General features: G+C 37.7%; 1 protein-coding gene across 2 annotated transcripts in view; it reads right to left on the bottom strand.

The window, feature by feature from the left end:
- Positions 1 to 25,400, bottom strand: part of C2CD6 (C2 calcium dependent domain containing 6) — a 107,561-nt gene that overhangs the window by 46,410 nt on the left and 35,751 nt on the right. The window contains exon 1 of one of the 2 annotated variants that reach the window (XM_058439695.1): positions 6,717 to 6,783. The exons of the other annotated variant lie outside the window; for it this stretch is intronic. Coding sequence (XP_058295678.1) covers positions 6,717 to 6,782 — 66 coding nt within the window. The 5' untranslated portion in view covers position 6,783. Of the gene's footprint in view, positions 1 to 6,716; positions 6,784 to 25,400 lie in introns of those variants that run through there. 2 annotated transcript variants of the gene reach the window in all.

The following is a 25,400-nucleotide window of genomic DNA, read 5'->3' as shown; positions in this document are numbered from 1 at the left end:
AATAAATATAAACTGTCAATGACTGACAGATCAATGATCTCAGAACTCCAGAATATAATCCAAAACTTGCAGCTAACAGGGCGCTGCTTAATAAAAAAAAGAGGGTGGATGAATTCTGGTGTTTGTGGAAAGCTCTGTCAGTTCACTGGCTGATCACTTAGATAATGGATCAGACCACAGACCCACCACAAACAAAGAATACAGTCTTTGCAAAAATAGTTTAGATAAGTCATTAAACAGACAGGTAATTGTAGCCCTCAACAATCAACAATAGCAACCCCTGGTGAAGGGGGATATTTTTGGAGTTACCACACTATAATATTTGAAATGCCCAATTTTCACCAAAAAATTACAAGACATACAAAAACAAAATATGGCCCATTCACAGGAAAACATAAACAGAAATCTTTCCTGCGGAAGCCAGGACTTTGGACTTACAAGACAAAGATTTTAAAACAACTTTCCTAAATATGCTTAAAGAGCTGACAAAGTACAAAAGGAATCTAAGCAAACAATGTATGCAAAAAAATGAGATTATCAATAAAGAATAAAATTTTTAAAAAATATATAAATTCTACATTAGAAAGTGTAATAACTGAAATGAAAGATTTATTCAAGGGCTTCAACTGCAGATTAAAGCAGACAGGAGAGAATCTGTGAACTTGAATATAGGACTTTTGAAATTATCCAGAATGAGGGGCAGAAAGAAAAATGAATGAAGTGAACAGAGCCTAAATGACCTATGGGACAACCATCAAGTGTGCCAACGTACACATTATGAGAGTCACAGGAAAAGAGAAAGAAAGAATATTTGAAGAATTTACAGCCAAACACTTCCCAAATTTGATGAATATCATAATTCAATACATCAAAGAAGCTCAAAGAACTCCAATGAGGATAAACTCAAAGTGCATCACAGCAGACACGTTATATAATAAAACTGCCAAAAATGAAGAGTGAATTTGCAGGAACAGAGGAGTGACTTATATAAAAAGTTATCCTCAGTAAGATTACCAGCCAATTTTTATCGATTTTTATCAGAAACTGTTTAAGAAGGCAGTGGAATGACAACGTGCTGAAAAAAAAAAAAAAAAAAATCTGTCAACCAAGAATCCTATAACCAGTAAAAATGAAGAAGAAATTAAGTTAATCCCTAAGATTAACAAAAACTTAGGGAGTTTGCCCTAGTGTAAACCTGCCCTGAAAGAATTGCCAAGGGAGTTTTTCAGGATGAAAGGAAAGGACCCTAGACAGTACTTTGAACTCATATGAACAGATAAAGAACTCTGGAAATGGAGGCAAGTGGGGAAAAACTGTAGCTGTGTTTTTTTTTAAAAATACTAAGTTATCAGCTTAAATAGCCTGTTAAAACTATAACTTATGTAAGCTTCATGGTAACTATGAAAAGCAAAATCCATAGATTAAAAAAGGATAAAAAGTAAGTACTCGAAGCAAATATTATTAAAAAAATCATCCAATCATAAAAGGAGACAAGAATAAAGAAATAAAGGATCTACAAAACAACCACAGAACAATTAACAAAATGGCAGTAGTAAGTTCTTACCTACAAATAATTGCTTTGAATGTAAATGGATTAAATTCTCCAATTAAAACACATAGAATGAATTGAATCATTTAAAAACACAAGGCCCAATTATATGTTACCTGAGACCCACTTCACCTCTAAGAACACACATAGACTGAAAGTGAAAGGATGTAAAAAGATATTCCATGCAAATGGAAATAAGAGCTGGAGTAACTATCGTTATGTCAAAGAAACCAGACTTTAAGTCACAAACTGTGAAAGAGACAAAGGAGGTCATTATATAATTATAAAAGGGTCAGTTCATCAGAGAATATAACAATTGTAAATATATATGCACCCAAAATTAGAATAGTTAAATATAAAGCAAATATTAATAGATCTGAAGAAAGAGGTAGACTACAATACAATAATAGTAGAGGACTTCAGGCTGGTCTGAATGCAATGGTGCTTTCAACTAACTGATCACAACTGGTTACAGATTCCATTGTTTCTTCTCCACCCCAACTGCTTCACTTGACTAACTTTAAAAAAAGAAAAAATAGTAGAGGACTTCAATAATACCCCACTTTCAACACTGGACAGATAATTCAGACAGAAAATTAAGAAGGAAACATTAGTCTTGAACTACACTTTAGACCAAATGGAACTATAAGGCATATATAGAACATCCCACCCAACAGCAGCAGCATATACATTCTTTCCCAGCACACACAGAACATTCTCCAGGATAGATCATATGTCAAGCCATGAAACAAGTCTTAACTAATATATAAGATTGAAATCATCAACTATGCTTTCTGATGACAATTTTATGAAACCAGAGATGAATTACAAGAGAATTTTTGGAAAATTTACCAATATGTGGAAATTAAACATGTCCCTGAACAATCAATGGGTCAAAGAAGAAACTAAAATGGGAAGTTATAAAAATATCCTGACACAAATGAAAATAGACACACAACATACCAGAAATTATAGGATGCAGCAAAAGCAGTTCTTTGAGGAAACTTTATAGCAATAAATGTCTACATCAAAAAAGAAGAAAAATCTCAAGCAACCTAATGTTACACCTAAAGCAACTATTAATAGAAAAAGAACAAACTAAGTTCAAAGTTAGTAGAAGAAATAATAAAGATCAGAGCAGAAACAAATAAAATTGAGACTAGAAAAAAGTAGAAAAGATCAATGAAACTAAGCATTGGTTTACTGAAAAAAAAAATCAAACTGGCAAACCTCTAACTACATTAAGAAAAAAAGAGTAGATTCAAAATCAGAAATGAAAGAGGAGACATTACAACTGATATCACAGAACCACAAAGGATTGTGAGTCTATTATGAACAATTAGATGCCAATAAATTGGATAACCTAGAAGAAATGGATATATTCCTAGAAACATACAACCTATCAAAACTGAGTCATGAACTAACAGAAAACCTGAACAGACCAATAATGAGTAAGGATATTGAAACAGTAATAAAAAGTCTCCTGTGAAAGAAATGCCCAAGACCTGATGGCTTCACTGCTGAATTCTACAAAACATGAACTACTTCCAATTCTTCTCAAATGCTTCCAAAAAAATTAAAAAGGAGAAAACACCTTCAAACTCAGTTTGCAAGGACAGTGCTACTCTGATACTTAAGCCAGACAAAGACACTACAAAAAGATAAAGTTATGTCAATATCCCTGATAATACAGGTATAAAAATCCTCAACAAAATATTAACAAACCGAATTTAACAACACATTAAAAGGATCATTCATGGTGAATAAGTGAGCTTTATCTCTGGGATGCAAGGATGGTTCAACATATGTAAGTCAATAAATGTATACACATTAACAGAATTAAGGACAAAACCATATGATCATCTCAATAGATGCGGAAAAAGCATTTGACAAAATTCAACCCACTTTCATGACAGACTCACAGCTAACATTATACTCAACAGTGAAATTGAAAGCTTTTCCTCTAAGATCAGGAACAAGACAAGGATGTCCACTCTTTCTACTTCTCTCTAGAAGTTCTAGCTAGAGTGATTAGGCAAGAGGAAGATAAACAAATCTAAATTGGAAAGGAAGAAGTTAAATTGTCTGTTTTCAGACATGATCTTATATTTTAAAAAATTCCTAAGAATGTCACAAAAAACTTAGAACTAATAAGTAAATCCAGTAAAGGTGCAAGAAATAAAATAACACACAAAAATTAGTTGCATTCCTATACACTAACAAGGAACTCTCTGAAAAAAAATCAAGAAAACAATTCCATTTACAATATCTACAGAAACGTTTAGAAATTAATTTAACCAAGAGTGTAAAGGATCTGTATGCCAAAAACTATAAAACACTGATGAAAAAAATTGAAGAAGACTCAAATGGAAAGATATCTGTGTTCATGAACTCGAAGAACTAATATTGCTTAAATGTACATACTACCCAAAGCAATCTACAGATTCAGGGCATTGCTATCAAAATTCCAATGACATTTTTCACAGAAATAGAAAAAAACGCACCTAAAATTCATATGGAACCATAAGTGACCCCAAATAGCCAAAGCAATCCTGAGCAAATAAAAGAAAACTAGAGGCTACCAGATTTCAATATCTATTGCAAAGCCATAATAATCAAAACAGCATGGTACTGGCATAACAACAGACACAAAAAACAATGGAATACAATAGAGCACCCAGAAGTAAATTCATGCATTTATAGTCAACTAATATTCAACAAAGGTACCAAGAACACACAATGGGGAAAGGACAGTCTCTTCAATAAATGGTGATAGGAAAACTGGGTATTCACATGTGGAAGAATGAAATTGGACTCTTATCTTACTCCATATACAAAAATTAACTCAAAATGGACTAAAGACTTAAACGCAAGACCAGAAACTCTAAAACTACACTGGTGTGGGCAATAATTTTTTGGATATGACCCCAAAAGTACAGGCAATGAAATAAAATAGACAAATGGGATTAGATCAAACTAAAAAGCTTCTGTATAGCAAAGGAAACAATCAACAGAGCAGAGACAATCTACAAAATGGAAAACAAATTATTATTAAATCTTTATGTCTGATAAAGGGTTAGTATCCAAAATATATAAGGAACTCAGACAACTTAATAAAAAGAAAACAACTCAAGTTTAAAATGGACTTAAAATAGACATTTCTCAGCCGGGCACATCTCTCACGCCTATAATCCCAGCTCTTTGGGAGGTCGAGGTGGGTGGATCACGAAGTCAGGAGTTCAAGACCAGCCTGCCCAAGATTGTGAAACCCCATCTCTACTAAAACTACAAAAGAAATAGCCTGTGGTGGGTGGCTGTAATCCCAGCTGCTCAGGAGGCTGAGGAAGGAGAATCACTTGAACCCAGGCAGCAAGTGAGCCGAGATCATGCCATGACATTCCAGCCTGGGAGACAGAACAAGACTCTGTCTCAAACAAACAAACAAACAAACAAAAAAAAGACATTTCTCAAAGAAGACATACAAATGTCCAATAGGTATATGAAAAGGTGCTCAACTACACTAATCATCAGGGAAATGCAAATTAAAACCATGATGAGCTATCACCTCACACCAGTTAGAATGGCTATTATTATTAAAAAGATTAACGATAACAAATGTTGCCAAGGATGTAATGCAAGGAAATCTTGCTACACTATTGGTGGGAATATAAATTAGCACAGCCATTATGAAAAAAAGCATAGAGGTTCCTCAAAAAACTAAAAGTAGAGCTACCATATGATCCAACAATCCCACTACTGGGTGTATACCCCAAGGAAATAAAATGTTGAAGGAATATGCACTCCATGTTTATTTCAGCATTATTCACAATAGCCAAGATATGGAATCAATCTAAGTGTCCACCAATGGGTGAACGAATAAAGAAAATATGGTATATATACCCAATACTATTCAACCTTAAAAAAGGAGGAAATTCTGTCATTTGCAATAATATGGAGGAACCTGGAGAAAAGTACGTTACGTGAAATAAGCCAAGAATAGAAAAACAAATATTGCATGATCTCATTTATAAGTGGAAATCTATAAATGGTGAACAGATAGATGCAGAGAGTAGGATGTTGGTTGTTACCAGGGGCTGGAGGGTAGGGGAATTGGGGAGATGTTGGTCAAAGTATACAAAATTTCAGAGAGACAGGAAAAATGTTTGAGAGATCTACTGTACAACATGGGGATTATAACTAATAGCAATGTATTGTATACTAGAAAATTCCTAAGAGAGTAGAGTTTAAGTGTTCTCACTACAAAAAAAATCATATGTGAGGTAATAGCATATGTTACTTAGCTTGATTTAGCCATTCCACATTGTATACTTTTTTTTTTTTGAGATGGAGTCTCACTCTGTCACCCAGGCTGGAGTGCAATGGCGTGATCTTGGCTCACTGCAACCTCTGCCTCCCAGGTTCAAGCTATTCTCCTGCCTCAGCCTCCTGAGTAGCTGGGCCTACAGGCACGAACCACCACGCCCAGCTAATTTTTTGTATTTTTAGTAGAGACGGAGTTTCACCGTGTTAGCCAGGATGGTCTCGATCTCCTGACCTCATGATCTGCCTGCCTTAGCCTCCCAAAGTGCTGGGATTATACCTCAAAAAGTTAAAGGAAGGGCGGGAGGAAGGGCGGGCAGAGTTTTCATTTCTAGTAGTGGAAGAATAGCTTGTATTAGACCTACTCTCTCAAGGACCACAACTATGAACTCTTGGAAAATATGAAAACAACGATTTGGCACTTCCAAGCTTATTCTTAAGATATGGAAAGTTGAAAATACCATAGCCCCCACCCTAACAATAAAATGTTGGGCAATTTACAAAATTCTAACACCTTTGAATCCATCAGAGCTGTCTTTACAGGGCAACCAATTAACTTGAAATCTAAGAAAGTAGAAGCACTTCCAAGGATAGATGGGATATATGCACTGACTCACCCAACCACAGTACAGGAAGAAGATAGGCTTACCAAACGTGCAACTAAGAAGAATTCAAGGCCAGGCACAGTGGCTCAAACTGTAATCCCAGCACTTTGGGAAGCCGAGGCAGGCAGATTACCTGAGGTCAGAGTTTGAGACCAGCCTGGCCAATATGGTGAAACCCCATCTCTGCTACAAATACAAAAATTAGCTAGGTGTGGTGGTGGGCTATAACTCCAGCTACTCACTCGGGAGGCTGAGGCTGGAGAATCGCTTGAACCCAGGAGGTGGAGGTTGCAGTGAGCCGAGATCATGCCATCGTACTCCAGCCTGGATGACAGTGAGACTCAAAAAAAAAAAAATTAAAAATCAGATAAATTTTGTAACAAATTGTTAAAGGCTGAGGGTAGGCTAATGTTAGAACATGAAAACCCTTGTAGCCACAAACACGAGTATTTTGTGCTGACTCACAGACCTTCTCCACAGACTTCCACTGGTTGTTACCATAAATATTGGAGACCAGGTAGGATGCCAAGGAAAGTCTCCATCAGAGTGCAGACAGAGAAGCAGAGCACCCACTTGCCACAGGAAGTATGGGAAACCACTCCTGCATCCTTCTCTAGGGAGCTAAAGCCTGAAGTTGTTAGTGGAAACCCTTTTGTACCCAGTGCATAAACGAAGACCTATCCCTGAGGAAAAGGCAGGAAGCCATTCTATTTCCAGATCATTACATGTCTCCTATCATAAGAAAGAGGCAGAAATATTGCTCATTTCTTAGACACTGAAAGACAGAGCTTGCCCAAGACAGAGGCACAACCAGGACAAAAGAGAATCTGTGCCTCCCAGTGCCAGGCTTTAAAACCCAATAATAAACAATAGCAGTCCTGTACTGAGGAAGAGATGAGAGTGTAGAAAGAAAAGCTCTCTGAGGTTGAGATGCACAGAGAAAGCCAGAAGCTGGAGAAGAACAGCAACATTTAAAAAATCTCTCCAGCAAATTAGCCCCCACTCTACGCACAAGATAATGCTAGAGGAATATAAAATCAGTGATGCACTACAGAGAACAATAACAGAGCCCAAACCCAGCTCAACTCCTTACTAAATTGACTTAATTCCCCACATGAGGAAAGAAAAGCATATCCATTTCCTGCTATGAATGCTTTTACCTTAATCTGTAGTATTCTATATAGGTGTCTGGCTTTCAATGAAAAAATTATAAGACACAAGAAAGCAAGGAAAGGAAATCCACTATTAAGAGATAAAACATTAAAAAAAAATCTCACATATGTGGCAACTGTTGGAATTACCAACAGGCATTTTAAAAATAGTTAAGATTAATATATTAAAGGCTCTAATGAAAATGGTGGATGACTGGATGAACAGAAGGTGAATTTTAGAAGAAAATGGAGATACCGAGTGACAAATGAAATGACAGAAATCGAAGACACAGTAACTGAGATGAAGAATGCCTTTGATGGGCTCAGGAGTAGTCTTGACACAGGCAAGGGAAGAATCAGTGAACTTGAAGATGTATCAGTAGAAATTACCCAAACTAAAAAACAGAGGAAAAAAGTAAAAACAAAAACCAAAAACCAAAAAATCAAACCACAGAACAGAGCACCCAATAACTGTGGGACAATATCAAATGGCTAAGAGGTATATAATTGGAATCCCAGAAGAGAAAGGAGAGAACAAGGCGAAAATATATGTTTGATGGAGTAATGGTTGAGAGTTTTCTAAGAAAATAATGAAGGACACCAAACCATAGATTCAAGAAGTTTAGAGAACTTTAAGCAGAATAAATAACCTGCATGCACACCCATCAAACACACACACACACCCCTAGATATATATTATTTAAATTGTGGAAAACCAAACATAAAGAGAAAAAAACCTTGAAGACAGCCAGAAACAAAAGACACATTACATAAAAAGGAAAAAAGAATTGCAGCAGACTTCTTGTTTAAAACTATGCACGCCAGGTAATATGGCAGTGACATCTTTCAAAAACAAAACAAAAATATCTCAACACAGAATTCTATATAAGAGAAAATATCCTTTAAAAATGAAGGATAAATCAAGTGCTTTTTGGACAAACGAAACCTAGGAGACCCACACTACATGAAATGAACTTCTTTTAACCAGAATAAATATTCTGCATAAAAGAAGTTCTTCAGCCAGAGTAAATATGATTATAGCCAGAAATTATATATATGAAAAGAACTTAGTATCTCCAAAATGATTAATGTGAAGATAAATATAAAGACATCATTGTTATTTTTAGTTACTCTAAAAGATAACAGAGTCTAAAACAAAAAGATAACTCAGTCCCCAAAGGAGACATATATTATAATTTTTAGCATATGTAAAAGCAAATGCTATGACAATAACACAAAAAATTGAGGGAGGAATTGGGAATATACTGTTAAAAGGTTCTTATGCTATTGTTAGAAGGTAAAGAGTGATTGATTAAATATGTATATTTGTAAAACCTAGACCAATCTCAGGAGCTTCAAGATGGCTGACTAGAGGCTTCTAGTACATTCACCTCCTTCAAAAAGAGGAACCAAAATAGTGAGTAGATAATCACGCTTTGACTAGATCATCTAAGACAGAACACTGGAATTCAACAGAGAAGTTATAGGAAACACCTAAAGCAAGGAAGGACCGGGAAGCAAGGCAGCCAGCTCAGCCAGGATTGGCTGGGACCTGGAAAGGTTCCCCAATGTGTAGAAAGGGTGAGAGACCCCCACTCCCACCATGGACTCCTGCAATCCTAGCCAAGGAAGAGCCCTTTGATCCTCACAGGCCCTGAGACTAACAGGAGGAGCTGCCTGGAGAATGTACAATAGTATTGTCCCATAGAGGGAGCTCACACTGGGGCCCAGACATCCTAAGCTGCTATGGCAAGGTGCTATTTTGAGAGCCCAGCCACTACCAGACTGCCCCGAGGCCCAACAGCCCATACATCTTCACGTCCCTAGAGCCCCATTGACATCTCTCATCCACAGCAACCACTGTGGCTTGCTGCTGCTACCAAGGCCAAAGCATGAGCCACTGGCAGTGACCCCACCGCTCTTAGCAGCAGAGCCACCACACATTTTTATATGCCCCAAGGATAGACTCCCCTGCCTGCAGGTTCCGTGGCTGCAGGCTGCCGCTGCCTGAGACCCACACACCTGTGGCTGCTGCCACTAAAAGCCACCCCACCCTCCCAAGCAGCAGGGCTGCAGCACAAGGATCTAGAAAAGCAAGAACCTGAAATTAGAAGAAAAGAAACAATAAGATCAGAGAAAAAATAAATGAAATCGAGACTTTAGAAATACAGAAAGTCTACAAAACAAAAAGTTGGCTTTTTGAAAAGATAAACAAAATCAACAAACCTTTAGTGAGACTAAGAAAAAGAGAAGACCTAAATAAATAAAACTAGAAATGAAAGTGAAGGCATAACAATTGAGACCACAGAAATACAAAGAATCATTAGACACTGTTATGAACAACTGTATACCAACAAATTGAAAAACCTAGAAGAAATGGATAATTTCTTGGACACATACAACCTACCAAGATTGAAACATGAAAAAATGGAAAACCTCAATAACCAACAATAAGTAACAAGATTGAAGCTGTAATAAGTCTCCCAACAAAGGAAAGTCCAGGAATTGATGGCTTCACTGCTGAATTCCAAACGTTTCAGGAAGAACTAGTAATAATTCTACTCAAATTCTTCAAAAAAATTAAAGAGCAGAGAATACTTCCAAACTCATTCTATGAGACTAGCAATATCCTGATATCAAAATCAGACAAGAATACAATGAAAAAAAAAAAAACTACAGGCCTATATCACTGATGAACATAGATTAAAAAGTTCTCAACAAAATACTAGCAAACTGAATTCGACAACACATTAAAAATATCATCATGATCAAATGGGATTCATCCTAGGGATACAAGTATGGTTCAACATATACAAATCAATAAATGTGATACATGACATTAACAGAACCAAGAAGAAAAAATCATATGATTTCAATAGATGCTATAGAAGCATTCAATAAAATCCACCATCGTATTATGATAAAAATCCTCAACAAACTAGGCAGAAAGAACATACCTCAAAATAATAGAGGCATATATGACAAACCCACAGCTAGCATCATACTGATGGCAGAAAAATTGAAAGCCTTTCCTCTAAGATCTGAAACAAGACAAGATGGTCATTTATGACTTTTGTTCAACATAATACTGTAAGTCCTGGCCAGAGCAATTAGGTAAGAGAAAGAAATAAAGAGCATTCAAATTGGAAAGGAAGAAGTCAAATTTGTCTTGACTGCAAACATGATCTTATATGTGGAAAAGCATAAAAACTCCACCAAAAAACTGTTAGAACTGATAAATTCAGTAAAGTTGCAGGATATAAAATCAACATACAAAAATCAGTAGCATTTATTTATGCCAACAGCAAAAAATCTGAAAAAGAAATCAAGGAAGTAATCCCATTTACAATAGCTACACAAAATATAAAATACCTTCAATCAATTTAGTCAATGAAGTGAAAGATCTATACAAGGAAAACTATAAAACATGGATGAGAGAAATTGAAGAGGACACAAAAAAATAGAAAAATATTCCATGCTCATGGATTGGAAGAATTTTTTTTTTTTATTATACTTTAGGTTTTAGGGTACATGTGCACAATGTGCAGGTTTGTTACATATGTATCCATGTGCCATTCATTTCCTGCACCCATTAACTCGTCATTTAGCATTAGGTATATCTCCTAATGCTGTCCCTCCCCGCTCCCCCAACCCCATAACAGTCCCCGGAGTGTGATGTTCCCCTTCCTGTGTCCATGAGTTCTCATTGTTCAATTCCCACCTATGAGCGAGAACATGCGGTGTTTGGTTTTTTGTCCTTGCGATAGTTTACTGAGAATGATGTTTTCCAGTTTCATCCATGTCCCTACAAAGGACATGAACTCATCATTTTTTATGGCTGCATAGTATTCCATGGTGTATATGTGCCACATTTGCTTAATCCAGTCTATCATTGTTGGACATTTGGGTTGGTTCCAAGTCTTTGCTATTGTGAATAGTGCCGCAATAAACATACATGTGCATGTGTCCTTATAGCAGCATGATTTATAGTCCTTTGGGTATATACCCAGTAATGGGATGGCTGGGTCAAATGGTATTTCTAGTTCTAGATCCCTGAGGAATCGCCACACTGACTTCCACAATGGTTGAACTAGTTTACAGTCCCACCAACAGTGTAAAAGTGTTCCTATTTCTCTACATCCTCTCCAGCACCTGTTGTTTCCTGACTTTTTAATGATGGCCATTCTAACTGGTGTGAGATGGTATCTCACTGTGGTTTTGATTTGCATTTCTCTGATGGCCAGTGATGATGAGCATTTTTTCATGTGTTTTTTGGCTGTATAAATGTCTTCTTTTGAGAAGTGTCTGTTCATGTCCTTTGCCCACTTTTTGATGGGGTTGTTTGTTTTTTTCTTGTAAATTTGTTTGAGTTAATTGTAGATTCTGGATATTAGCCCTTTGTCAGATAAGTAGATTGCAAAATTTTTCTCCCATTCTGTAGGTTGCCTGTTCACTCTGATGGTAGTTTCTTTTGCTGTGCAGAAGCTCTTTAGTTTAATTAGATCCCATTTGTCAATTTTGGCTTTCGTTGCCATTGCTTTTGGTGTTTTAGACATGAAGTCCTTGCCCACGCCTATGTCCTGAATGGTATTGCCTAGGTTTTCTTGTAGGATTTTAATGGTTTTAGGTCTAACATTTAAGTCTTTAATCCATCTTGAATTAATTTTTGTATAAGGTGTAAGGAAGGGATCCAGTTTCAGCTTTCTACATATGGCTAGCCAGTTTTCCCAGCACCATTTATTAAATAGGGAATCCTCTCCCCATTTCTTGTTTTTGTCAGGTTTGTCAAAGATCAGATAGTTGTAGATATGCGGCATCATTTCTGAGGGCTCTGTTCTGTTCCATTGATCTATGTCACTGTTGTGGTACCAGTACCATGCTGTTTTGGTTACTGTAGCCTTGTAGTATAGTTTGAAGTCAGGTAGCGTGATGCCTCCAGCTTTGTTCTTTTGGCTTAGGATTGACTTGGTGATGCAGGCTCTTTTTTGGTTCCATATGAACTTTAAAGTAGTTTTTTCCAATTCTGTGAAGAAAGTCATTGGTAGCTTGATGGGGATGGCATTGAATCTATAAATTACCTTGGGCAGTATGGCCATTTTCACGATATTGATTCTTCCAACCCATGAGCATGGAATGTTCTTCCATTTGTTTGTATCCTCTTTTATTTCATTGAGCAGTGGTTTGTAGTTCTCCTTGAACAGGTCCTTCACATCCCTTGTAAGTTGGATTCCTAGGTATTTTATTCTCTTTGAAGCAATTGTGAATGGGAGTTCACTCATGATTTGGCTCTCTGTCTGTGATTGGTGTACAAGAATGCTTGTGATTTTTGTACATTGATTTTGTAACCTGAGACTTTGCTGAAGTTGCTAATCAGCTTAAGGAGATTTTGGGCTGAGACAATGGGGTTTTCTAGATATACAATCATGTCATCTGCAAACAGGGACAATTTGACTTCCTCTTTTCCTAATTGAATACCCTTTATTTCCTTCTCCTGCTTGATTGCTCTGACCAGAACTTCCAGCACTATGTTGAATAGGAGTGGTGAGAGAGGGCATCCCTGTCTTGTGCCAGTTTTCAAAGGGAATGCTTCCAGTTTTTGTCCATTCAGTATGATATTGGCTATGGGTTTGTCATAGATAGCTCTTATTATTTTGAGATACATCCCATCAATACCTAATTTATTGAGAGTTTTTAGCATGAAGGTTGTTGAATTTTGTCAAAAGCCTTTTCTGCATCTATTGAGATAATCATGTGGTTTTTGTCTTTGGTTCTGTTTATATGCTAGATTACATTTATTGATTTGCGTATGTTGAACCAGCCTTGCATCCCAGGGATGAAGCCCACTTGATCATGGTGTATAAGCTTTTGATGTGCTGCTGGATTCGGTTTGCCAGTATTTTATTGAGGATTTTTGCATCAATGTTCATCAAGGATATTGGTCTGAAATTCTGTTTTTTGGTTGTGTCTCTGCCAGGCTTTGGTATCAGGACGATGCTGGCTTCATAAAATGTGTTAGGGAGGATTCCCTCTTTTTCTATCCATTGGAATAGTTTCAGAAGGAATGGTACCAGTTCCTCCTTGTACCTCTGGTAGAATTCGGCTGTGAATCCGTCAGGTCCTGGACTCTTTTTGTTTGGTAAGCTATTGATTATTGCCACAGTTTCAGAGCCTGTTATTGGTCTATTCAGAGATTTGGAAGAATATTTTTAAAATGACAATTCTACCCAAATCAACTTATAGATTCAATGCAATTCCCATAAAAATGACATTCTCCACAGAAATAAGAAAAAAACCTTAAATTTATATGGAACCACAAAAGATTCCAACTAGCCAAAGCAACCCTGAGACAGAAGGACAAAGTAGGAGGCATTATACTACCTGATTTAAAAAATACTACAAAACTGTGGTAACCAAACCAGCTTGGTGTTGGCATAAAAACAAACAGACCAATGGAACAGAATAGACAACCCAGGTTCAAACTCACGCATTTACAGTCAACGCATTTCAACAGAGGTATCAAGAACACACAACAGACAAATGACATCGTTTTAGTAAATGGTGCTGGGAAAACTGGATAACTATATGCAGAATAATGAAATTAGATATTAGTCTCTCACCATATGCAAAAATCAAATCAAAATAAAGACTAAAATCTAAGATCTAAAACTATGAAACTACTAGAAGAAAACATTAAGGAAACACCCCAAGACATTGGTCTAGGCAAAGATTCTTTGTGCAAGATCTCAAAAGCACAGGCAACTAAAGCAAAACTAGACAAATAAGATTCCATAAAGCTAAAAACCTGCACAGCAAAGGAAACAATGAAGTGAAGAGACAGCTCACAGAATACAATATTTGCAAACTATTCATTTGATGAAGGATTAATAAGCAGAATATATAAGGAGCTCAAATATCTCAATAGCAGATGAACAAATAATCAAATTTAAAAATGGACAAATGACCTGAATAAACATGCAACAAAAGAAGACATACAAATGGTCAATCAGTATGTGAAAAAATGTTCAATATCACTAATCAGAGAAATGCACATCAAAACCACAATGAGACATCATCTCACCTCTGTTAAAATGGCTTTTATAAAAAAGACAGCCAATAGCAGATGCCAGAGAGGATGTGGATAAAGGGCAACCCTCATACACTGTTGGTGGTAATGTAAATTAGTACAGCCACTATGGCAAGCTGCATGGAAGTTTCTCAAAAATCAAAAATAGAACTACTATATGATCCAGAAACTCGACTACTGGGCATATATCCCAAAGTAATCAATATATCAAAGAGATATTTGCACTCCCATGTTTATTACAGCACTATTCACAATAGTCAAAATATGGAATCAAGGTAAGTGCCCATTAGTGGATGAATAGATAAAGAAAATATGGTATACATCTGACAAAGGTCTAATATCCAGAATCTACAAGGAACTTAAATTTATAAGAAAAACAACCCCATCAAAAAATGGGCAAAGGATATGAACAAAAGAAGATATTTATGCGGTCAAAAAACATGAAAAAGCTCAGTATCACTGATTAGAGAAATGCAAATCAAAACCACAATGAGATACCATCTCATGCCAGTCAGAATGGCGATTATTAAAAAGTCAAGAAACAATAGACGCTAGTGAGGCTGTGAAGAAATAGGAACACTTTTACACTGTTGGTGAGAATGTAAATTAGTTCAACCATTGTGGAAGACAGTGCAGCGATTCCTCAAAGATCTAGAACCAGAAATACGATTTGACCCAGCAATCCCATTACTGGGTATATACCCAAAGGAATATATATCATTCTATTATAAAGACACATGCACATGTATATATTTATTGCAGCACTATTTACAATAGCAAATACATGAAACCAACCAAAATGCCCATCAATGATAGACTGGATAAATTAAATGTGGTACATATACACCATAGAATACTATGCAGCCATAAAAAGGAATGAGATCACGTCCTTTGCAGGGACATGGATGAAGCTGGAAGCCATCATCCTCAGCAAACTAACACAGGAAGAGAAAACCAAACTCCGCATGTTCTCACTTGTAAGTGGGAGTTGAACAATGAGAACACATGGACACAGGGAGGAGAACAACACACACCAGGGCCTGTTGAGGGGTGACGGTGAGGGGAGGGAACATAGATGACAGGTTAATAGATGCAGCAAAGCACCATGGCACACGTGTACCTATGTAACAAACCTGCACGTTCTGTGCATGTATCCCGGAACTTAAAGTAAAATTCAAAAAAAAGAAAATGTGGCATATATACCCAATGGAATACTTTTCAGTCATAAGAAGAATGAAATCCTGTCATTTGCAGCAACATGGATGGAACTGGAGGTTATTACATTAAGTGAAATAAGCCAAGCATAGAAAAACAAATATTGCATATTCTTACTTACATGTGGGAACTAAAAAAGTGGGTTTCCTGAAGACACACTGATGGTTACTAGAGATGGAAGAGTGGCAAGGAGGATTAAGAGAGGTTGATTAATGGGTACAAATACAAAGTTTAATAGAAGAAATAAGACATTATTTGATAGATCGGTAGGATGACTATAGTTTACAGTAACTTATTGTATATTTCAAAATAGCTAGAAGAGAATAATTTGAATGTTCCTAGCATAAAGAAAAAACAAATATTTAAGGTGACAGGTATTGCAATGAAACTGATTTGATTTTCATAAATTATATGAATGTACTAATTATCATGATTACCCCCCAAAATATGTATATGTATTATGTATCAATTTAAAAACTAAAATTTAAAAAAAAGAAAAAGTGGGCCAGGCACAGTGGCTCATGCCTGTAATCCTATCACTTTGGGAGGCCGAGGTGGGCAGATTGCTTGAGGTCGGGAGTTCAAGACAAGCCTAGCCAATACGGCGAAAACCCCCACACTAAAAAAAAAAAGTACAAAAATTAGCCAGGAGTGGTGGCGCATGCCTATAATCCCAGCTACTCAGAAGGTTGAGGCAGAAGAATTGCTTGAACCTGGGAGACAGATTCAAGCCTCTCTTGCAGTGAGCTGAGATTGTGCCACTGCACTCCAGCCTGGGCGACAGAGTGAGACTCTGTCAAAACAAAAAAAAAGAAAAGTGGACTTCAAAAGGTGTTATCAGAGGTAAAAAGAGATATTTTGTTATAATAAAAAGACAGATTCATCACAAGATACAATAACCATCAATGTCTATGTGCCTAATAAAAAAGCTTCAAAAAATTAAAAGAGAAAAAACAAAAGAGCTTCAAAACGTATTAAGTAAAATCTGAGCACTAAAGAAATAGACAAATCCACCATCATAACTGGAAATTCCAACACCATTGTTTCAGTAATTTATGAAATAACTAGACACAAAAATCAGTAAGATTATAAAAGATCTGAAGGGGACCCTATCAACTACCTTGATCTAATACATATTTAGACAACACTACAAAGACAGCAGAATGCATGTTCTTTCAAGTGCACATGCAACATTCAGCAGGATAGACTGCAAATAAGTCTCGATAATTGTTTAAAAACTAAAATCTTGAGAAGTATGTTCTTTAACCATAAAGAAATTAAACTAGATATCAGTAATAGTAAGATATCCAGAAAGTCTCAAATATTTGGAAAGTCAAAAATATACTTCAAAATAATCAACTGGTCAAATAAAATTACAAAGTAAGTTAGAAAATATGTCAAAGCTATAATGAAAATACAAGATACAAAAATGTGAGGGATTCATCCAAAGTTGTGCCTAGATTGAGGAAATGTATAGCCTTTTTATTTGTCTTATTTAAAAAGAACGGTTTAAAATTGATTTTTCAAGCTTAAGAACTTAGAAAAAGAGTAAATAAAATGGAGGTAGAAGGAAGAAAATAATAAAAAGTAGAAATCAATGCAACAGAAAACAAGAAACAACAGTGAAGACTAACAAACTCAAATGCTGTTTCACTGAACAGATTAATAAAACGGATATAATCCTAATAAGACCAATCAAGAAAAAAAGAGAGATAACACAAGTTATCAATATCGAAAATAGAAGAGCATACGTTATAACACTACAGATCCTACAAACTTTTAATGATTAATTCATGCAATAACTCAGGTGAAGTTATCGAGCACAAGTTCCTGGAAATAAGCAACTTATCAAAATTGATACAAGAAATAGAAAATCTGAATTGCCCTAAAGAAATGGAATTCATAATTTTAAAAAATCAATCCATAAAGAAAGCTGCATCAAACATATAAAGTATATAAGAAGAAACCTAACAAAATATGGATAAAACCTATATATAGGAGAAAATTATAAAAAATAGTTGAACATTAAAGAAGGCCTAAATAAATATACAGTATGTCTTAGTAGGTGTGTATGTATGATATCTCATGTTTTTTTAAAAAGGTTCTCTAATTTTATTACATTGTGGTTAGAAAATTCTTTAATATTTAATACCTTAAAATATTTATTGAGACTAGCTTTTTGACCTGGCAGGTGGTCCATTTTTGTAATCCGCCATGGGTGCCGACCTATATACTTTAATTGCACCTTCTCTACTTGTTGGAAGCAATTTTCATTGTATATCTGCTATGCTGTTTGTTAATTATGTTAAAATGTTTATGTCTTACTAATTTTTTTTTGCCTGTTAGCTCTAGTTAACACAAATACTAATTTGAAAAAGAATCAGATTAAATTATCTCATTTTAATTGTCAACTTGTCAACTTTGTAATTCTGTTATTTTTAGCTGTATTTTGAAACTGTTAATATGTTAATAGTTGCTTAATGGTTCATAGCGGTTGTATGTATTTGGTAAATTGTAAATTGTTTTTGTTTTAAGTAATTATATAGTAACCTTCTATTCTCCAAATAATTGTTATCATTTTAAAAACAAATATTAATCTTTAATCAACAGGGATACACCAGCATTCTTTTGGCTAGTATTTGTCCAGTTCACTTTTTCTCTTCAATTTCATCCTTTCTGTGCCCTTAGGTTTTAGATGTGTCCCTGGTAAACAGCATATGAAATCTGAAAATATTTTAACTAAAAAGTTGAGTTCATTTATAGCTTTATTGTGATAATTCACACATTTGGATTTATTTCTACCATTTTATTTAATTCTTCCCATTAAAATGCTTTTTTGCTAGGATCATTCCTGAATTCTATGAGAATGAGTTTTTAAGTGGCCTTTTCTCTCTTTCTAATTTTAGAAGACAATATGCCTTTTCTGATTAATAATTTTCCTTACATTTTAACATGTATTCTTGATATTTTTCCTTATGAATGGTCATTTAGATGAGTGCTGAATTGTAGTTTTTAGTTGTTTTCTCTTAACACTTACTATTTCTTTGTCCTCTGTCCTCTGTTGTTGCTTTTCACAGTTTCATTTACTTGGGAGGCAGACTCTAAGATGGAAATGTATGTATAAAACACTTACTAGATAGCACTATGGAGATCAACATCTGTGGAAGGGAGGAGAAAGAAACAGGACTGGACAGAAGGAGAAGTTGAGCTGCAATGTAGACCCAGTGATGGCCTCAGGAGACTCTGCAGGGAGTGCTAGAGCTGAGATGGCTCTTAAGAGTTCTCTCAATTTGAGGCAATGAGATTGAGCTTTTTACTACTGGATTGATCAGTCATTGGATGTTGGCTGTTCCTGTAAGAAGGCATGGCCTTGAGAAAAGCAGTTTTATTCAGCTGAAACAGTTCCTAAACAGGGCTGAAAGGTGAGGGCCTTCTTTCGGCAGCATACCAGCAGCTTGAGAGTAAGTCCTACAAACCCGAAGAAGGACCTGGATGGCAAATCATGACATTTACAAAGCCCATCATTGTGCTGCTGAAATTCACTTTCTTCATAGGGGTTCTGGAAGCAGATCCTCCAGGATTCCAGTGGATCTCTCTTCCTAGGAGAAATCCAGGTTAGTGGGAAAAACTGTCTCCCACCACTGCAGCTGGGCTCAGAGTCACAACTGAGTCACAATCTTCTTCCTCTCCACTATCCATTCTAGATTCCTCTAACCTTCTGCTAGCACCTCTCCTGATTGGGTGACTAACTCAGTCACCATGACTCATTCCCCGAGGGGTCTGAGCCCCTGGTCACTGTGCCCTTCTCAAGCTGAGGTAGCTGTCTTGCCCAGTTATCATCAAAATTGGACAAGGAATTCCCAAGGAGGCACCAAAGTGGTGCCTACATGCCCCACATATTCCTTCATACTCCCACATGTTGTACCAGCAATCCTACCTCTTCTAGATGATCAGGTCAATTACTCCTGACAAGATGGTAACTCCTCTTCTTGCTTGCTGGTGCCTTGGCCCAAGAAATAGAATTACCACAGTGGTGGTCATAGTTTATAGTTAAATGGAACTCTTCTTGTGAACGCTGATGGAAATATTCCCAATTTGGGAACCCACAGAGCCAAGAATTGTGGCACAAGAAGTACAAATTCCCCAAGTGGTAAGGTTGCCAGATAAAATACAGGATGCCCAATTAAATTTTAATTTCAGATAAATAACCATTAAGTATATGTTCCAAATATTGCATGGGACATACTTAAAAATTTGTCTACCTCAAATTCAAATTTAACAGAGTTTCCTATATTTTTATTTGTTAAATCTATGTCCACCCTACTACGTACATCGCTGTTAATGATGCTAAAGAGGGCTCCTTGGTTCTCAGATGCTGAGCTAACACTTCCGTTGTGCCTTTACAAGGTCATTTCATCACTCTTTTGGGAGTGATAGAACCAGTCAATAATGATGGGTCCCTCCTGTACTTTCTCTACTATGAAGTGGGCCTCTTGCTGTGATGCAATATTGTATGATATCCTGAGCTACTGATCATATTCTGTAAGCCCTCAAATAGTGGTGCTGGTTGAGTCCCTGAAGGCAGGAAAGGGAAATTCATTCCCAGAATATTTATTTATGTCAAAATGAATTATTGCCACTTTCAAGGGGTAAAGTTTCCGAAGTAGTAAACTTGACATTAAGTGACGAGCTGGTCTCAAGAGATACTACTGTTGGCAGATTGGACATTGGGCAGTGTCAATAGCTAAACCAGCCTTGGTAAGTGGGAGCATGTGCTGTTGAGCTCTTGCATAGACTATACTAGCCACGATGGCTGCCACTTTACTAGTGCATCTAGGGTGCCAACGTTGGGGTATCTGAAGACAGAGGATGACTGCCATCAGCTTGTTGTAATTCCATCTACTTGACTGTTCAGCTTCTCTCCTGATGGGTGTTCTCTGATGGACACTACCATGTGATACAAAGGCCTTCAGTCTTTGTGCCTACTCCTGTTTGTCCCATCTACCCTAGGCTTCCCTGACTCTCACCTTCTAGTGTTTTTCCTTCCAGACCCCTGATTAGTTGGCCAAGACATGTGTCACTGCTCATGAGTGTTTGTATAGTCAAACCTCACTAAATTCATGATAGAGATTTCCTCTGGGGAGAAGAATGGTGAGTGGGATTAGTGGTTAGAGGTTAAGAAAACTTCAATTTTATTTACAAAGTTCTACTTTTATTTTAAAACAGACTTGTAGAAAAAATGACAAAATGGCAATGATGATAGTAAATGTATCATTTTGTCTCTGGACTTCACTGGACAAAAAGACCCAAGAATGGGGATTTCCCTCTCTCATGGTCATTGTCATCAAGGCAGTCAGGATGAATGAAAAAAACTACACACCTAGGAGACCGAGAATGCCTTTTGGCTTTGTACCAAATATGTTACCTTTGGAAAATTAATTTATACCTCTGGCTATCACTTTCCTTGTTCATAAAACATAGTTATCAAGGTTCTACCAGACCCAGTATTAGATAAGTACTTCTATGGATTTATATGTACTGTGCTTCTATGGGAATGCCTGGCTGTATAGTAGGGCTATAAAGTTTTTCTTAGATATGGTATCTATGATTTTAAAGAGCTACGGGACCACACTGATGAATGAATGGATAAAGAAACTGGTATATAATGGAATATTCAGCTCTGAAAGAGAATGTGATCTTGCCATTTTCCACAACATGGATGAGTTTGGAGGACATGATGTTAATGTAAATAAGCCAGACACAGAAAGAAAAATATTGCATGATATAATGAAATCCGATATGTGGAATATGTGTAATATAAAAAATAAAGAAATTCACACATACAGAGCAACAAAACAGTGGTCACCAGGGGTGTGGGATGGAGAGGGTGAGGAAAGGAAGAGATGTGGGTCAGAGGATAAAAAGTAATAGAGGGGAGTGGCCAAGATGGCCAGCTAGCTAATGTGCGTGGCTCTCACGGAGAGGAACAGAAGAAGTAAGTACAACACCTTCAGATGAAACATCCAGGTACTCGGATTGGGACTAATCAAGTAAACAACTTGACCTGTAAAGGATGAAGAAAAGCAAGACAGGACAACTGCCCGCCTAGGAGCAACACGGGATCTTCCCCCACCCAGGGAAGCGGTGAGTGAATGAGCGACCCTGGAAACCATGCTTCTCACATGTGTCTTTGCAACCCTTGGGTCAGGAGATCTCCTTATGGACCACTCCACCAGGGCCTTCAGTCTTCAGTCTGACAGAGCTGTGTGGAGTCTCAGCAGAGCAGCCACTCAGGCATGTGTGGAGACCCTGGAGCCTTAGATACTCAAGCTTTCCAGCAAAAGTAGCTGCAACTCCTGCAAAGTGGGAGGTTATATTCCTGTACATACCCCTAGGAAAGGGACTGAATCCAGGGGACTGAGCAGCAATGGCCCACATGCTCCACTTCCACAGCACCTCACAAGACAAGACCCACTGGCTTGAAATTCTAGCCAGCTACTAGTTGCGGCATTGCACCTCCCTAAGAAGGAGCTCCGAAGGGAAGGGGCGGGCCACTACCTTTGCCATTTGGGCCACTTAGCCATTCCAGCCTTTGGGCTTCAGAGTGTGTGAGGCAACCAGGGGCTGAAAGTGGACCCCCAGCAGAGCACAGCTGCTCTACCAACACGTGGCCAGACTGCTTTTTCAAATGGGTCCTGATCCTGTTCCTCCTCACCAGGTGGGAGCTCCCAACCGGGGTCTCCAGCCACTTCCTACAGGTGCCTTTGGGCCAGCAACAGGTCCATACCTCCCTGGGACAATGCTCCCAGAGAGGGGGACAGGCTGCCATTTTTGCTGTCTTGCAGCCTTCACTGGTGACACCTCCAGGTTCTGAAAAATCTGAGGCAACTAGGGACCCCAAGCATACTGCAGCAGCCCTACGGAAAAGTGGCCATACTATAATGTGGGTGGCTGTTCCCATATCTCCTCACTGGGCAGTTCCCCCAGGCCTGGGCCTCCAGCCGCCCACCACCAGAGTTATCGAGCCATTACCTGCTCAGCAACATCCTAGAGCCTCCAGGGGCAACTGAGTCTCTCTGCCACTGCCTCTGCAGTAGAACTGTCCTTGCCACCCTCAGACTAACAAAGGAGCAAAGACCCTAAGTTCCTTATCCAAACCTCCAACAACCTGGAGTCAACTCAACGAAAGGAGGCTAGTCCATCTCCCACATGTCTTACACACTCCCTATGGCTCATCACCAGACAAGGAACCCCTGGCTTGGGCACACAGCACAGACCCTCCATCTTGGGCTGACTGTACTGAGCGATTGCTGACCTGGATCTCTCTGGGGAAGAGCCCCTAGGAGTCAAGCAAATGACACTTGGCCACAACCACTACTAAGATCTCTTCCTCTGCTTCCTCTAGCAGGAACATAAACACTGAGATCACCCCAGAGCTGTAGTGGGCAGCCCAGGAGTACCAAGTTGTGAACTACACACTTAACAGGCAGAGGAACCCATACCTTCAGAGCACTGAGAGGGAACACAGCTGCAACTGTGAGGAAACATAGGGGAGCCACACAACTGAGCAAGAGTCTACCAACTGACCAATAAATGCCACCTGCTGGATCACACCCCAAAGCTTCAACACCAAAAATAACTCAATAACACACCCCCACCACTCTGAAAGCAGACATAAGAAGTCAGCTTCAAATAAAGACTGTGTATTAGTCTGTTTTCACACTGCTGATAAAGACATACCCAAGACTGGGAAGAAAAAGAGGTTTAATTGGACTTATAGTTCCACATGGTTGGGGAGGCCTCAGAATCATGGTGAAAGGTGAAAGGCACTTCTTACGTGGTGGCAGCAAGAGAAAATGAGGAAGAAACAAAAGTGGAAACCCCATCAGGTCTCATGAGACTTATTCAGTATCGCAAGAATAGCACAGGAAAGACTCACTCCCATGATTCAATTACCTTTCCCTTGGTCCCTCCCACAACATGTGGGAATTCTGGGAGATACAATTCAAGTTGAGATTTGGGTAGGGACACAGCCAAACCATATCAGACCATACACAAAGCCTTGGCTCAGTGAAACCATCCAGAAAAGAAGTCTATTGACTGTACTCAATCTACACTGCAGTTAAAGGAACACCCACAGGCAGAGATGAGAAAGAACCAATGCAAGAACCCCAGTAACTCAAATGGCCAGAGTGTCATATGTCCTCCAAACAACTGCACCTGTTCTCCAACAAGAGTTTTAAGCAGGCTGACCTGGCTGGAATGACAGAAATAGAGTTCAAAATATGGATAGGAGCAGAGATCGAGATTCAGGAAGGTGGCAAAACCCAATTCAAGGAAAATAAGAATCACAGTAAAGTGATACAGGAACTGAAGGATAAAATAGCTGATATAAAAAAGAACCTAAAGGGTGTGACAGAGCTGAATAACACAATACAAGAATTTCACAATGCAATCACAAATATTAACAGCAGAATAAACCAAGGTGAGGAAAGAATTACAGAACTTGAAGACTGGTTCTCTGAAATAAGACTGTCAGGCAAAAATAAAGAAAAAATAAAAAGGAATGAACAAAACCTCCGAGAAGTATGAGATTATATAAAGAAGCCAGATCTACAAATCACTAGCATCCCTGAAAGGGAGCAGAAAAAAGCAAACAACCAGGAAAATACATTTCAGAATATTGTCCATGAAAACTTCCCCAACCTTGCTAGAGAGGCCAACAGTCAAATTCAGGAAATACAGAGAACTCCTGCAGGATTCTACACAAGAAGATCATCCCCAAGACACATAACTGTCAGATTTTCCAAGGTTGAAATGAAAGAAAGGATGTTAAAGAAAGCTAGAGAGAAAGATTAAAAAAAAAAAAAAAGACAAGGAAGGGCATTACTTAATAGTAAAAGGTTCTTCCAACAAGAAGAAGACCTAACTATCCTAAATATATATGCAACCAACACAGGAGCACCCGCATTCATAAAGCAAGTTCTTAGAGACCTACAGAGAGACATAGACTCCCACACAATAATAGCGGGAAACTTCAACATTCCACTGACAATATAAGACAGATCATTGAGACAGAAAATTAACAAAGATATTCGGGACCTAACATGCATTCTTCCAAGTTTAAGAACCTAAACTCAGCATTGGACCAAATGGATCTGATAGACCTTTACAGAAGTCTCCACCCAAAAATAACAGAATATACATGTGATGATGATAAGAATGTATATTCTGTTGTGGGCATTTAGTGCTATAAATTTCCCTCTTAGCACTGCCTTAGCTGTGTCCCAGATATTCTGGTATGTTGTATCTTTGTTCTCATTATTTTCAAATAACTTCTTGACTTCTGCCTTAATTTCATTGTTTAGTCGTTCAGAAGCATGTTGTTTAATTTCCATGTAATTGTATGGTTTTGTGCACTTTTCATTGTGTTAACTTCTATTTTTACTGCACTGTGGTCTGACAGCATATTTGGC

Source organism: Hylobates moloch, unplaced genomic scaffold (genome assembly GCF_009828535.3).
Source record: "Hylobates moloch isolate HMO894 unplaced genomic scaffold, HMol_V3 SCAFFOLD_1, whole genome shotgun sequence".
Taxonomy (NCBI): Eukaryota; Metazoa; Chordata; class Mammalia; order Primates; family Hylobatidae; genus Hylobates; species Hylobates moloch.
This window is presented reverse-complemented; position numbering and strand designations above follow the sequence as displayed.